Raw genomic sequence first — 17168 nt, 5'->3', positions numbered from 1 at the left:
CCCCCGACAGTGTTCTGCAGTGGTTATGGTACCAGGGGTGCCCTGCCGTCTCTTCCTTGACAATCTTAAGGAGTAAGAAACTGCTTTTGAATGGTTTGACTTCTTACTTGGGGTTGCTCCCTGCCTTAACTACCATCAGTCGAGAGCTAGAAGTCCCCAAGTAAAAAACGTCTGTTAGCTTTCCAGAGCTAAGCCTTGCAATGCAGTGCTAAGCTCATTAGTTGAGAGTGTCACACGATCGCTCTCCATTGCAGTGCATGGAGTGTTCCTTTAAAACACAGCTCATTACAGAACCATTGATAGCAGTATTATTCTAAATGTCTACCTTAGCTTTAAATATTCCTGTTATGGAGGATTTAAGTTACTGTTGAATAAAATCAAGTTAATGTGAATTAAAAAAAAAAATATGTGATTTTTGACCAGAAAAGGCAATAATATCATGATAGTTATACTTAGTAGTAATCAGAATCTCCAGTGTCCAAATGGTTTAGGGACTGAGTATACAAATGTACCCTAAAGCTGTACTCTATACAAAGCAATAATTGTACTGCACTCTTTTAATGTCAACCTTTTTAAAGTGAATCATATACAATGAAACTGTTTGCACTTACCCCATTCTGATCTGCATGACCTAAGTAAAAAAAATATAAACACAATATTATTAAATTATCTTCCATCAATATGATTACCCTTTTTGCCTACCAAATAGGATAAACCAGTGGAAACAACACCTCTAAACCACACAAGTTAGCATATTTAGTAGAACGCGAGATGCCCAAAAGGATAAAATATATACAGTATATATTAAACACATTTCTATATTATATGCATTTAGTAGAAAAAATCAGTAGTTCAATACTTAACTATATTGAATATATTGAATATATTTGAAACTGGATATGGCTGTTTCACCTAAATATGACATGAATTCTCTGCTCAACTGACAGGAGAAATGTCAGCTAACCATAAAGCTCACTGTGGATTTAATATTTAAGTTTGCATAGTGCAAGTGGGTAAGAGGTGCTGTCAAGTACACGAATGACTAATCAGGTTCAAAATATCCGATTATTTGAAATATGTAATTCATAAAATATTAACGTTTTAGAACGTTGGCTAAAAATCCTGATTTTGCCACAGAAGTGATAAGTGTGACATTTTAATAATTTTGAATAATTTTGTCTAAAGCCCACAGAAATTTCAGACAATGTCTACATGCAATCAAGATGAAACACATAATTTCTTCATATTTTGCTAAAGTATCTATTATGTTTTTGTTTTGCAAATACAATTATTTAATAAAAATTACCTATATGCTGTTTTATTTGATTCTATTTCTCTACATTTTTCAAAATGTCTTTTTTTGGACTTGACTTAGGCATCTTGCAACTCTATTCCAGATTTCCAAATGTCTTTCTTAGCCTTTGCACCATCAGCACCTGCTGGACTTATATATGCAGTGCTTTATGTGTACAGCAAGGTTTTCTAGGCATCACAGTTCAAATGGTGGCCTCATTCAGTTGAGGACTGAACTATAAGTCTTTGAAAGGCATGGCATCATGAACAGCATTCAATTTGGAGCAAAAGGGGAAACACTGCAGTTTAGAACTAAATAGGATTAAAAGGAAGTGGGTCTTTCTACTATACTGAGAGGACAAATGGTGCCATAGCTACTCTAAATAAAGTTGGATTTTTGATTACAAAAGACTTAAATGGCTTCACTGACATCTACTTGTTGATAATTGAGTGGAGAAACTCAGGTGATCACTTTAGCAACTAACAAGTCAAGTTATATTGGACTTTTCCAACATCTTGGTGGCCTTTGTGGGAAAGGTGTCCTTTCTCCATTATCATGGATCATCCTACAAGATCAAGAGAACCAATAGCTGATAAGATGGTGGTAGACACGTACGGTGGAGCTGCTCTGGCCTCTATGAGGAAAGATGGAGAAGAATCTCCCAAGTAAGCTGCAATGTTCTACTGCTGGGAAGGAAATTGCAACACACATTAATTGTCTTCTGTTTTATTTGCTTATATATTTTGTTAAAGTATGGACTCTTGTTTGCCCTAGTTTTTGTGTACCTGGCCACACTGATACCTAAGGGCTCTTTAGAAATTATATTGGCTGCACGGTGTGCTTTTGCATCTTCGCTGCTAACTTTTCCTGTTTGACTCATTCAACTTCACAAGCAAAAAAAAGCAAAAAAAAAACATTGTAGGGCGAGTTAGGTAGGGCACTGGCAGAACACCCAGAGAAAGCAGGGGGTCTGATGTAGGCCAGATAAACCCCTCCCACAATTCCGATATATATATATATAAAGGAACTCACATGACAAAATAAATGTAAGCTAATCTATATATTGCATTCAAGTTATGAGCATGACTGGAATATTTGTTTCTTTTGTTTTTTATGGTTCTTAACAAATTCTAATCTATTTTGCTATGGATTTAACACCACTATGTTTTGTTTCCAGGTTTCCTATTATAAAACAAACAATGCTATGTTTAAAAGTTAAAGCACTATGGTAATAAATGCCAACTTGGAAGTAAACAACAGTAAAAACAGGGCAATCATTTCCTGCTTTCCCTAATACAGGATTATTTCACGCTGCTTTGAAAGTCTCCAGGACTTGTCTAAGCATGCCTAGTATTGGATAGAGCTAGCAACCTTGCACAAAGAATGACATGACGCTGAAGGCATTGCATGTTCAATTTGTGATGCCAGTTATATTTAGAAGCTGTTGTCTTGCTTGTATTTATCGTATTGCTTGTATTGTTCAATATTATTGAGGAACAGCTCATAAATCAAAAGGCAGGCAGAGAAATGTCATATCAGGGGTCAAATTAAAACAGACTGACAACATGATCACACGATCTGACACAAGATCCCCTTTAGGACACTATAGGCACCCAGACATCTTCATCTCATTGACATGGTCTGAGTGCAATATCCCTGCTCCCTTAACCATGCAATGTAAAACATTGCCAATTTAGAGAAACTGAAATGATTATATTGCAGTGTTGAGATTGCCTCTAGTGGCTGTCCACCAGAGAACCACTAGAGGCGCTGCCTTCAGTTTCACAGAGTTTGACTCAGTGAAACGATGCTGGACGTCCTCATGCAAAGCGGGTCCAGCGGGTTTAAAAACCCCATAGAAAAATATTGAGTCAATATTATATTTATGTATAGCTATACCTCAATACATATTTGTCAGGTGTGAAAATAAAATTAAATGTAAAAATTCAGACCTCTTCATCCTGTAACTGAGAAGGAAAAATGAAACAATGTTTCAATTGTGTCCTCTTCATTTGCAAAGTTTGCCCTGACTTTGCCTTGTCTGAACATAATCATGTTCAGGGTTTCTCAATAAAGGACGAATTGCAGGAAAATCAACGTGTATTCAAAGTGAATTCAAATTTTAAAATTCTCCCAGTCAGCAATGCTTTCAGTTTCGCTACTTTGGCCTTCAATTTGGAATTCACTTTGAATTCCTTGTAATTTTCACTTTAGTAATTAACCCTGGATTTAATTTGCTAACTCGTTAATATAAATTTAAAAGACATTTGAGCATCCAATGAAAAAGGTAATAAGTCATAGGTGATTTTTAATATATATATATATATATACTCAGTGTTTTAAATTGAAGAAAGGTAACAGTTCCCCTTTAATACATAGACACAATTCCACCAATATGATTTTCAAAATTTAGGTCAAACTAGCTGAATCAGAAATCAATCACTGTGAATTAACTTGAATTCCTGTTGTTTCTCACTATACTAGAACTGTTTAAATCTGTTCTGATGTGGTTAAAATCAGACTACCATCTCTAAATAAGATATTGCTATTTTAATGTTTGTGTTCATTTACTATATTATATTTATATATATAAAATCACAAAAGCCATAAAATTGAACACAATGAACTTCTTTGTGATATCATCTGCTACACTTACATTTTACACTGTTAATCAGTGGGTTTCAGTTCCTCTTTTACGTTTTAACAATATATTTTGCATAGAAGCAAGTTCTTAACTTACCGGTATTTATTCATAAAGTTGCAAATTTGTTTCCTACAAAAACAATGCAGACTACAAATGCCTTTTAAACACATGTGTTCTATGAAAGACAGAGATACAATATTGTAATCTTGGGTGGTATTAATTTTTGTGTACTGCTCATTCTTGAGCTCTCAACCTGAGGTCTGGGAGTATGAGGGGTTCTGGTCGGTGTATATATAAAATAAATATATATATATATTTGGGACAAAAGTATGGGACCTATAGAAGGCATATATTAAAAGGAGAGACATACCTAGATGGAGAGAGCTTTTTTTGGGTGGGTGGGGTGTTTTATTTTAAATATAAAAAAATGCATTGTTGAATAACTAAACTCTGAGGTATTTAACTTAAGAATCAACTTTATAGCTGTATGGAATGATTTATGGTACTGATTGTATACCGTGTTCATTCTTCAATGTTAAATAAAGAATAAAAAAAAAAAATACATAGGTAATGGATATTATGCTAACTGTTTGTGTTGATTGAAAATGATATAAAAATAAAATCTAAATTATATCAGGCTCAGACTTTATTCATTGAAGGCAAGTGTAAGTGTTCTCAAGGTGCCTCCCCCGATGTAATGGGGGCCAACAGATCTCTCTAATCACCTCCAGGTAATTATTCCACCACAGGACTTCCATGGGTCAGGGTAAAAAAATTTAGAAATGTATTCAATAAAAGAGTAAGTAGTCACCAATCAGCATAGGATGTGAAAAGCAGGAAAGAAAAAAGTCCTACGCGTTTTGTTCTAAATTAACTTCCTCAGGGACCGCAATAAAAAAACAGTTGAAATGTATCAATACATGTTCATGAGTTTGTGCGTCCATAGAGATTAATGGCCACTGGAACGCATTTGGAACGCGGATGTACCCGCAATGTCACTTCCGGTTTCGGTGATGACGGCCACTTCCGGTTTTCTGACGAAAAAGGGCGCCAATTCTATTCCACACAAACTGGAGAAGCTAGAAACAGCTGATGAAGGAAGATTCCTCCTCCAATCCAAATAGAAAAGGATCTACATGCCCACTGAATCCACCAATGGAATTAGGGATTAGCCCTATTTAAGGACATAGGATATGTTTGTTTGTAACATGTATTGATACATTTCAACAGTTTTCATTGCGGTCCCTGAGGAAGTTACTTTAGAACAAAACGATTAGGACTTTTTTCTTTCCTGCTTTTCATATCCTATGCTGATTGGTGACTGCTTACTCTTTTATTGAATAAATTTCTAATTTTTTTTACCCTGACCCGTGGAAGTCCTTTGGTGGAATAATTACCTGGAGGTGATTAGATTGATCTGTTGGTCCCGAATTACATCGGGGGAGGCACCTTGAGAACGCTTACACTTGTCTACATCTAGTGAGTGCAAATATAGCTGCGCATAACAAAATTGTGTTTTTACAATATCACACTATGTTTTATTTTATGTCTTTTCTGTAAATTTACACAGCCATATCCCAAATTGTTTGTTGTGGTTCTCTATATATGGTATATGTCACTTCTAGCTAACGACCTAGGGAGGCTGTTATTCGTGATCTAAAGTTAAGTACTACTCATTGTAAAATATTTCACTATCTGTGTTTTTCACCTTTGGGTGATATATCTGTTAGTTATTTATTCATTAAAGAGCTGAAGATTGAATTGTAGGGATATTCCAAGTCAGCTATAGTCACTGTTTAGCTTTTAGTATGCATTTTCAATTCACTAGAGTTCACTACAGTTCACACAGTACCCTATATGTGCTGCCATTAATTTATTACTGACATGAGATCGTCAGGACCAAACTGATAATGGCAAACATTGTCATTATTCTTTAAGGGGAAATTTTCAAACACAAAAGGTAGCTCCAAAACAACTAAAGCCAATTAAGCAGTTTTTGTGTATATATCATGTCCCTTGAGTTTCACTTCTCAAATATCTGCCATTTAGGAGTCACATTTATTTTGTTTTTGTTTATGCACCCCTAGCTGTACCTGGCGGACACTCAACCCCAATGAAAGAATAAAGAATATTTAATTTCAAATCACATCTTACAGCACATTGTGTCCACTTTAGAAGTGCTCTGCTCTGTTAACTTAAATTTAATCACAGATAGTAGGCTCCCACAGACTCTATCAAGGTAATAACAGAATATGAGATATGAAATGTTAAATTAAAAACACTGTGCAATAAAGCATTTAGATTATTGAGGGATGCTATGAGGCTCAGACAAAGGAGGTGCGGCTAGGGCTGCATAAACAACGTGATTTAACTACTAAATGGTAGAGAAGTGAGCAGTGAGACAGCAGGAACATGATCTATTCACCAAAACCAATTATTTAACCTAAAGTTGTTTTCATTCTTAGTTCATATATAATCTTGAATTAATCCACATAACCAAAGCTACAATAATAACCTTATATTGACTTAAGTTCAGTAAATTCCCAACAGTGATGCTTTCAAAATATATCATGTTACATGGAACAAAGGTCATCCAAGCAGGAATTTGCGAAATTTAGTTCAGGGATGCTGACAGATGTTAATCATTACATTTGTATAGTATTTTAGCATGCCTCCAAACTACCCAAAAGGGTATTCAGGAATCCAAGGTGAATTCAAAGTAAATTCCAAATTTAAAGCCAAAGTGGCCAAACTGATACCATTCTCCTAGTCAGCTATAATTCCAGTTCGGATATTTTGGTCTTAAATTTGAATTTCATTTTGAGTTTTCAACCTTCTCACTTTAGTAAATAACCCTTGCAGATTCAGTGACAAAACCAAAAAATTGGGATAATCTTGTTATTTTTTTTCTTCATGGATTTTTGCTACTGTGGACATCAGTGAATTGTCCTCAGTCAACGCATGATGACCAAATCATTAAACGTGCTCTCACTGTGCCAACTGCACTCTGGGCATTAAATCAACGGGCAGAGTATTTTAACAGTGCACTTGGGTAGGTTAAATATAAAATGATACTTTACATATGTGGCATTGCACATAATTGTCAATATTATTGTGCTCACACTTTCACCTATGCACGAGATCATGGCTATTGCATTTTGCATTCTTATGCACATGATTATGTGCTTTTATTTGTTCTGTGATTGCATTATGCACTTTTAATAACACGATCATGTGTTCACACTGCACTTTAAGTACATGGTCTATGTGAGCATGTTCTGCACATTCATGCACATGATTTTGTGTCCACATTTTTCACTTTATATGCATATGAACTTTTGCACATGGTTTATGTGTCCACTTTTATTGCACATTTGTCAAGTGCTTACATTTTGCCTTTTTGTTTTGTGCTCACATGTGCATTTTTTGCACTTTATGTATATGGTTTAAGTGATTATATTTTGCACTTTATGCATGTGGCCTTGGGCTTACATTAAGAACTTGTATGTCACATGAATAACATACACTATTAAGGATTGGGTTTGCACTAGAGTATTAACTGATTGACAGTTGGTACACTTACTTTTCACTTAGATATGGGTAAGTTGTGCTTTGGATTTTTATATGGTGGCACTATTATAATGTTGAGGTATTCTTAGGCTTGACATTGGTAGCAAGGTAGTAGGATTGTATTCTTAAAGGGATCCTATAATGCCAAGAAAACAAAGCCGTTTTACTGGCACTAGAGGGTTATTGGTCTCCCCCTCCCTCGTGTTCCCCCTCCCTCGCGGCTGAAGGGATTAAAACCCCTTCAGCCACTTACCTGAATCCAGCATTGATGTCCCTCGGTGCTGGATCAGGCTACGCCTATGCTCCCTTCTGCCCGTGCGCGCATTAGACCTCCTCGTAGAAAAGCATTATTCAATGCTTTCCAATGGGGAAAATCTGACAGTGGAGGTCTGTGAGGACGTCCAGTGTCAGATAACGGACCAAAAGTATGTTTTGATTCCGGAAGCCCTCTAGTGGTTGTCTTTTACACTGCAGCACTAAGTGCAAAAGGGTCACAGCACCCAGACCACTTCAATGAGCTGAAGTGGTCTGGGTGCCTACTGTGTCCCTTTAAGTATCAGGGAATTGTGTTATCAAGTATTACTGTAACATAAAACTTTTTTTAAAATAGTATTTTAAATGACTGCTGCATATCAGTTCAGAGGCCAATTGTGTTTCATGGCCGATGTGTGTTCATGGTACAATGACAATAAAGTTGAATCTGAATCTGAACAGAGGCCACTCAACAGCCAAGCTCACGTTCTCACATCAGCCATACATGTTTTAGACAAATCCAAACCATTTTTCTGCTTGCACCTGCCCTTTTTCTGGGCGTCTCTAATGCCTGAGCATCTGGGCGTCTGGGAGTCTCTATACTTCATCTATCCATTCACCCCAGTGTTGGGAGGTATGTTTTAGATAATGGTATAATGTTTGAAGGTGAATCTGTGTTAGAAGAAAATAATACTTGTTCTCTGACATTTCATATTTATACATATTAACTACAACTGTAAGTTTCCATGTAGCTAGGTTCGGACAGATATTAGTTTTCCCACATGTATCTAGAGTATAATAACATTTCTCCTCAAACCACGGCAACAGGAAACTGGCCTGCTAAAATGTGATATATTAGTTTCCTATTTGTAGTCAGGAAGGAAAATCACAGTCATTGGGATATTCAAACTCCAACTAACAGAAAATTATTAAACTGACAGCCAATATTTCAGTGCCAGAGGAGAGGGCAACACATTTCATGATCTTTGCTATATTTCTCAATAATTGGGTTAACGGAAGTTTGATGAAAAAAAAAATAGCTATGTACTGAATGACACACCCTGTTATTGAACTATTCTCTTCCAGATATTTCTAGTGATATCTGGCAGCCTGAATGTAGATAGAAGGTGGAGCATGCAACAAAGGGTAAAATCATGGAAAAATAGAAAGAAGTTAGTGAATGTTAGTGTCCCCAGAATTATAATTATAAATGTAATAATAATCTGTCCCTGAAGGCATTTTCATGCAAACACTGTTAACATTGCCCCCTAGGGACACCTCCAGAGGCCACTCCTCAGATGGCCACTGGAGGTGCCTTCTGGGGCAGTGCTGCACCACTGCCATTCAGCATTTCCACAATCTGCATGAAGAAGCTGAACTTTCCCCATACTGATGCATTGATTCAATGCATCTCTATGAGGAGGTGCTGATTGGCCAAGCCGGCATTTGGCCCAACCCCCATCTTGCCTCCTTGACAATCTCAGCCAATCCACATTGGATTGGCTGAAATCATAAATTCTGTTCATGTCAGCAAGGAGGTGGATCAGAGACGGGTTCAGCACCACACGGAAAAAAAAGGATGTTTTATTACCTTTTAAGTGGGCTAAGGGGGAGGGATGGTAAGCCACCTAAATGGTGGTTTTAACACCATAGGGTCAAGAATACATGTTTGTGTTCTTGACCCTATAGTGTTCCTTTAACATAAAATAGGTAGAGCATAAAATAGGTCTGAATGCACTTTGAATTCTTACTTTAGTGAATAACCGTATGAGTGTATAGGCTGATGTTTGAGACTAATTAAAATGAAATTATATAAAGGTACACATTGTAAGTGATAATACCAACATACAGTTAGAATAGTTACACTAATTACATTTACTATCTTTAACATGCTTTAACATGACTTCTTTCCCAACCTCGGTCACCAAAATTAAATTTGACCTGCAGACATTTTGCTCTGCATTGTTACTAACATTTTGAACATATTTAAACAACGTTGGGAGTGCAGTCTTATGAGTTAACTTCTCTTTTCCTAATTTTTGATTAGAACTGCTTGTATTGAAACTTAAATGTTGTAAAAGTAGCAATAATTACTAGATAGACATTAGTGTCAGTTCCTTTTGAGGTTAAAAAAGCCATACCACAAATAGGAAGAAGAAACATGAAATTTGTTTTGTAGTAGACAACTGCCAGTATAAACAAACATATAAAGTGTGTGTACACATGTTATATCACACGGTCTGTAAACAGCTTGCTTATGGAACTTATATATACATCATTGGTAGTCATGAATTGTATACAGGGATTTTACAAGTCACAGCACAAAATATCTTGCTAAAACCCACAAGTTCTTTATTTTCTCAAAGAAAAATGGAAACTGGATAGCTGGCATGTGTATCACTTTAACTTCTGCTTCCCCTGCTTTTGTATACTTCAGTAAGAACAAAGCTTGTGATTTTGGAAATGTTATTAGACGACTGGGCGGGATTCATATCACAAGCAACTGTAGGCAGAGAGTCTTTAAGTGCCCTAAATTCCCTCTTCCAAACTCAAAAAGCAACAAACACAAAATAAGTGGCTATTTAGATATGATTAAAAATGTTTTATAAACACGCACAAATATAAAGATTGTATGTGTATGTGAGTGTGTATGTTTATGTCTGTGTATATGTTACTGTGCGTAGCAGTGTGTAACAATGTGTGTAGAAGTTTGTGCAATAGTGTGTATAAGTGTGAGTGTGGGTAGCAGCAGTAATAGAGGTGCAAGTGAGGCAGTAGTAGAGTGTGTTTGTGTGTGAGCCCTCCTGTCATGCTTGTTAAGATGTGGCCAATTTAGCTCTTATACTTACTTCTAGTATATGACAGGATCCATCAGCCATACACATACACATTTGGTCACACAGTGATTGAAAACTAACAGTTAGTCTCTGTGGTCTTCCCTTCGTCTATACAGTTGTGAAGAGGGGAAGATTGTGGTGACAGTTTTAGCACTTTAGTAATAAGTACAGCTTATGTGTATTCGTCAATGTATTTTTTAACATTCTACTACGATTATAAATATTTTCTCCCCATTATGCCTTATATGGGCCTCATTGAGCATTTGTGGTTGGGTAGAATGTCTTGTCCAAAGTCCATAATGGAGAAAGCAGAAGAAAGCCAAGGAAGAGTATATATTGTAACCTATACATTGCTGACATCGTTTTGTAGACTGAATTTTAATGTCTTCGTTATTTCAGATACTACACATTTTTGGATGACATGTTCACTCTACATGTTCATTCATACCATATTTTTACGTCATTGAGAGCAATTCTTATCCAATGATGCTGTTTGTTGTTCATTCACCCTCAGTTACCAAAATAAGGTAATGAATGTAAACCACGGTTGATGCACCAAACATTTGAAATCTGTTCACTGTGTGTGCATTTGGTCACACAAACACTTTTCCTGTTAAAATAACCTACCATTTCCTGAAGAAGGCGTGACGGAGACATTTGTGGTTTTGTTCTTTTTATTTGAATTCCTTTATAAAATAAATAAAATAAAAAGTATATCAGTGCATATTAATATAGAAATGAAAAAAGAAAAAGTAACAGATTACAAGTAGAGAGGGAATTAAACTACAGGAAGAAGAAAGAGGTTAAAACAGGAAAATAATGCAGATAAAAAAGGAGATCGATGGTTATGAGGCTATGGTAGGGAGAAGAGGAGAAAATGCAAGTCGTTTTTAGGGACTTATATACTAAGCTGTCAAGTTTCTCCCAACTTCGAAAACTACAGACTTTCCCGTAATAATCAATTTGTATATCCAGTGTCTGCAAACAAAGTAAAAGTATTAAGACCCAATATAAATATATTATGTATATTATTTTTATGGAAGAGTCAGTAAACTAATCTAGAGTTTTGTTAAAAAAAAAGGTTAAATGCTTTGTTAATTACTACAGAAGGGATATTCTCAATCAGTACACTATTGATCTTCAGATTCGACCACAATCCAGTAACAGTTACAAACACTACACGGTAATCATTACTTATGTTTTGGTAATAAAAAAATGACAAACCATCACATATTCCATTGTTAAAACTGTGTGGCCACATTTTTAAAGTCAAATGAAATTCTAAACAATTCCATTTAGTTATACAGTAAGTACTCTAACTTAGTACACTGCCCCAGATCTGTGCTAGTCTTTCCCTGATAAATATGGCCCGTGTAGAGTTGCTGTTTGTAGCTGAACTTCGCTGTTTATTCACTAAAAATCAAATAGTCAATACAATTGCAATAGTTAGATTTAAGTAACCAACCACATTGGTTACTTATTAAAATTAGCAAAATAAGCCTATAATATATTTTCTCAAACAACAGGTTTATTATATATCAACAAGTTGTTTGTAACCAAACTGTATCTAAATCTTTAAACAAAGTCAAATTATTCATCAAAATTTATCTTGGGATTCTTTTGTAATCAAAAGGAAAAAATAGAACATACCTATTATAACTTTTACAATCCAATGGCACTAGGGAACATCACTGACACTGCCACATACACAATAAAAACAGAAGGCTGGAAAAGCAAAATTAATGGGGCTTACCGAGAGATGGGTGGACCCCATCATTACCAACTGAACAATAGATGTACAAGTTCACAGTGCTTAGTAAAAATGAGAGTTTAATGCCACTCTGGCACCCTGTAGGTAAATAAGGGTTCCTGGGGTAACATCTTGTTCATTTTTTAGTCCACCCACCTCCAAGCCTCCAAGTGGGCCACAATTTTGTTGACATGTCATGAAATTGATGGCACCAAATCACGCATTTTATAGTAATATGATTTGAAATAAGAGTGAGTGAGGTCCATCAAGTTCAACATTACAAAATCCAAATGATCCAAAGCAGGGCAAAATAATAGTTATTTCTAAAAGTGCCAAAGTGGGTGAAAATAGTCGAAAATTTTGTTATCTTAAACAAACCAAATATGGTCAACTGTCTTCATAAATGCAGTCAATTCGACATATAGTAAGGCTATACACGGGTCCGTCGGCATTGCTCCGCCCCAATTCACCTTCCTGGCAGACATCATCAGAAGTGATAATATCTGCCAATCACAATGCTTTCCCAATGCTTTTACATGCTTGAATCAATGCATCATCAGGAAGCACCTCTAGTGGCAAAGTGAGGAGTTGCCACTAAAGGTGTTCCTAGGCTGTAATGTAAACACTGTCTTTTCTCTGAAAAGACTGTGTTTACTGCAAAAAGCCTGCAGGGACATGGTATAGACACCAGCACTGCCGGACCTACCGCAATCACAGGGGTTGCAGCTGCAACCGAGCCCATTACTCCAGCCGCCCTACCGACCACTGCGACCGAGGTGTCTGCTGGCAATGTGGTACCACCAGGACCGCATGTTGAAGGGCCCATCTAAGATTGCCCAGAGTCTTAGGGCCACCCGATGCAATGTAGGTCCCCAGTGACGTTAGAGCGCTGGGAGGAAGTGACCGGGGCTGTCAGGAAGTGACAGCCCCGGTCACTTCCTCCCAGCAATCACCGAGAGCAATGCAGGAGAAGAAGAGGGAGTCAGAGTGGAAGCTCTGACTCCCATCAGCCTGAGACAACCACTGGCCCCCTAAGGGAAGTCACCCTCCTGCACCTAAAACGTAGCAGGGTGACAAAAAATGTAATGTAAATTTTGCATGTGTCTGTGTCTGTATGTGTATCTGTTTGTCTGCTTGTGCATTGGAATGTATTTCTGTATGTGCATCTGTTTGCCTGCATGTGTGTCTGTGTATCTGTATGTCAGTGAGTGCCCCTATGCATTTACATAGTTACATAGTTACATAGCTGAAAAGAGACTTGCGTCCATCAAGTTCAGCCTTCCTCACATTTGTTTTTTGCTGTTGATCCAAAAGAAGGCAAAAAAACCCAGTTTGAAGCACTTCCAATTTTGCAACAAGCTAGGAAAAAAAATCCTTCTTGACCCCAGAATGGCAGTCAGATTTATCCTTGGATCAAGCTGTTGTTACCCTACATTGAAAGATTATATCCTTGAATAATCTGTTTTTGCAAGTATGCTTCTAGTAGCTGTTTGAACATCTGTGTGGACTCTGATAAAACCTCTTCTTCAGGCAGAGAATTCCACATTATTATTGTTCTTACTGTAAAAAAAACTTTCCTTTGCCTTAGACGAAATCTTCTTTCTTCCAGTCTAAACGCATGACCTCGTGTCCTATGTAAAGTCTGGTTTGTGAATAGTTTTCCACACAATGGTTTGTATTGGCCCTGTATATATTTGTATAATGTTATCATATCCCCTCTCAGGCAATGTTTTTCTAAACTAAATAGGTTTAAATTTGTTAACCTTTCTACATAGCTGATATGTTCCATTCCTTTTATTAATTGTGTAGCCCCCCCTCTGCACTTTTTCTAGTTCCATAATATCCTTCTTTAGAACAGGTGCCCAAAATTGCACAGTATATTCAATATGTGGTCTTACCAGTAATTTATAAAGAGGAACAATTATATTCTCGTCTCCAGAATGAATGCCCTTTTTCATGCATGACAATACCTTACTGGCCTTGGCCACTGCTGATTGACATTGCACATTGTTGCATAGTTTGTTGTCTATAACAATTCCCAAGTCCTTTTCGTGTGTTGTTATCCCTAATTCGCTTCCATTAAGGGCATACGTTGCTTGTGTATTCTTTACGCCGAAGTGCATACCTTTGCATTTTTTAACATTAAATTTAATCTGCCATTTGAGTGCCCAGTCCCCCAGTTTTAAATTCCTCTGCAGCAAAGTAATATCTTGCTCACATTGTATTATTTTACAGAGTTTTGTGTCATCTGCAAACACTGAAACATGACTTTCAATGCTTTCTTCAAGATCATTTATAAACATGTTAAATAGAAGGAATCCCAGAACAGACCACTGAGGGACACCATTTGCAACCTCTGTCCAGCTTGAAAATTTACCATTAACAACAACTCTTTGTACTCTATTTTTAAGCCAATGTTCTGCCCAAGAATAAGCATTTTCATCTAGACCGATTTCCTTGAGTTTGAACACTAATTTGTACGTGTCACAGTTTGTATCTGTATGAGTGTCATTCTGCGTATCTGAATATTTACCATTAAGTGTCTGTGTATCTGCAAGTGTATCTGTCTGTATGTGTGTCTGTGTATCCGCATGTGTCAGTGTGTGTCTGTGTATCTGTATATGTGTCAGTGTTTGTATCTGTAGGAGTGTAATTCTGTGTATCTGAATGTGTAGTTCTGTATGTCTGTGTATCTGTATGTGTGTCAGTGTGTGTATCTATGTGTCTGTGCATCTGTATGTGTGTTAGTTTGTGTGTCTGTGTATTTGAATGTGTCAGTGTCTATATCTGTGCATCTGTATCTATATGTGTGTCTGTGTATGTATCTATGTGTGTTATTTGGTGTGTATGTGCATGTGCATGTGTGTCAGTGTGTGTTTGCCTGTTTATCTGCATGTGTGTCAGTGTATGCACCTGTGTGTCTGTCAACCCCACACACACTGTCACCCCTCACACACACTATCACTCATCTGCCACACTTGCAATAACTCTGCTAATACTGTTACTCACCCATGTCATACTCACCTCCCATCTCTCTACCATACTCACCCTATAACACTCACCTTATCTCGCACTGTCACACTCACCCCAATACCCTGTCACACTCATTCTCCATCACCCTGCCACACTCACCCCATCATATGAGCCCCTTCAATTCTGTCATACTCTCCCCCCCCCCAACAATTCCACACTCACCCCCAAACATGCCACACATGGAGGGGCTGGGGACATGAATGTGACACATGGAGGGGCTGGGGAGGGGTTGAGACACATGGGGGGTGGGGCACATGGCAGTTTTTGCACCGGGCCCCGTGGTTTCTAGTTACACCTCTGGAAACCATAACAACTACATTAATCTGTAGTTGTTCTGGTGACTATAGTGTCTATTTAAATTAGACAGTGTTTTCTTTCAAGCAGCATGATAAAGTGGAATGACATTACATTTCTGCAAAAAAATACTGATAACCTCAGCAGCAACATAACAATTTAACATATAAGCCCCTTAGAGGAGATAGAAAAAAAGAGAATATGTACTTTTGGCGTGCTTTCTGGATGACAAACAAGTAGATTAATGCAGCAATGAGAGCTACTACAATGATGGCAACCACAATGCCAATGATAATTCCTATTTTCTCTCCAGAGGGTCCAGGAGGATCAGGAGTCAATGTTCTGTCTGTGAAAAAAAAAAAAGATGCTCAGAGCATTACAAAATATAATAAGAGCACATTTTATATTGAAAGTCCAGATTCCTTTTGGCAAGGTGGTTACAAATTAATGGGACACTCCAAGGACCAACATAACTTTCTACTAAAGACGCTTCTTCTGAAGCCATATCAGAGACACTGCACTGTTTTTACACTTTTCAGTGCCCACTAGAGGCTCCCAGAAAAAAAAGCCACTAGGTGATTCCATAACAATTTAGTCTAATACTTGAATCTGAAAAGTAATTGGTACCATTATATGAAATATGAAAAAAGGCATATAGTGTTCTCTGTGGATCCACACTATGGTCATATTTTCCAGAGTAGTTGATGGTTTATTGGACAGGCACTTGTGGTATTATCCTCACCTATGATAAGGTTAGGTTGAAACATCTTGCAGATAGCCTCCAATAAAATCCAGGAGCAAAAGTGGATGTTCTGCAGCAGCCATCTAGCCATCACTATTTGGCTCTTGTCAAAGTCACTCAGATCTTTTTGCTTGCCCATATTTCGTGCATCCAACACATGAAATTAAAGAACTGTCTGTTCACTTTCTGTCTAATATATCCCAACCCTTAATAGGTGCCACTGTAATAATAAAATCTACGTTATTAATTTCATCCGTCAGTGATTTTAAAGGGACACTATAGTCACCAAAATAACAAGATTTATAAAGCAGTTTAAGTGTATAGGTCATGCCCCTGCAGTCTCACTGCTCAATTCTCTGACATTTAGGAGTTAAATCACTTTGTTGAGTTGATCCTAATCACACTTCCTTGCAAGTAACATGCACAGCTTTCCCATACACTTCCTGTAAAGTGAGATCTAATGTTTACACTTTCTTTATGGCTCATTCTGTTTAACCCCTTAAGGACTGAGCCAAATGTACACATTGTGATCAAAACAAAACAAACAAAAACTGGAATTTGTGCTATATGTCTGTTCAGACGTAATTTGCCTCTTTCATATTATGTGCACCCACACTCATTATATATAATTTTATTCAGGGGAAACAGGGCTTTTATTTAACATCAAATATTTAGGTATGAAACATAATTTAATGTAAATAAAATATAAAAAAAAAAATGGGAAAAAATTTAAAAAAATGTTTAGTTCTACA

The 17168-nt window shown here is 37.0% G+C and overlaps 1 protein-coding gene across 4 annotated transcripts in view; it reads right to left on the bottom strand.

The window, feature by feature from the left end:
- The window catches only part of LOC134578172 (carcinoembryonic antigen-related cell adhesion molecule 16-like), a 58161-nt gene that overhangs the window by 11935 nt on the left and 29058 nt on the right, over window positions 1-17168 (bottom strand). The window contains exons 5-7 of one of the 4 annotated variants that reach the window (XM_063437179.1): window positions 15882-16020; window positions 11225-11283; window positions 612-631 (exon numbers count right to left, since the gene is read on the bottom strand). In XM_063437179.1, coding sequence (XP_063293249.1) covers window positions 612-631; window positions 11225-11283; window positions 15882-16020 — 218 coding nt within the window. Of the gene's footprint in view, window positions 1-611; window positions 632-1321; window positions 1981-11224; window positions 11284-15881; window positions 16021-17168 lie in introns of those variants that run through there. The other 3 variants (XM_063437180.1, XM_063437181.1, XM_063437182.1) reach the window with 3 other exon arrangements.

Source organism: Pelobates fuscus, chromosome 11 (assembly GCF_036172605.1).
Source record: "Pelobates fuscus isolate aPelFus1 chromosome 11, aPelFus1.pri, whole genome shotgun sequence".
Lineage (NCBI taxonomy): Eukaryota > Metazoa > Chordata > Amphibia > Anura > Pelobatidae > Pelobates > Pelobates fuscus.
This window is presented reverse-complemented; position numbering and strand designations above follow the sequence as displayed.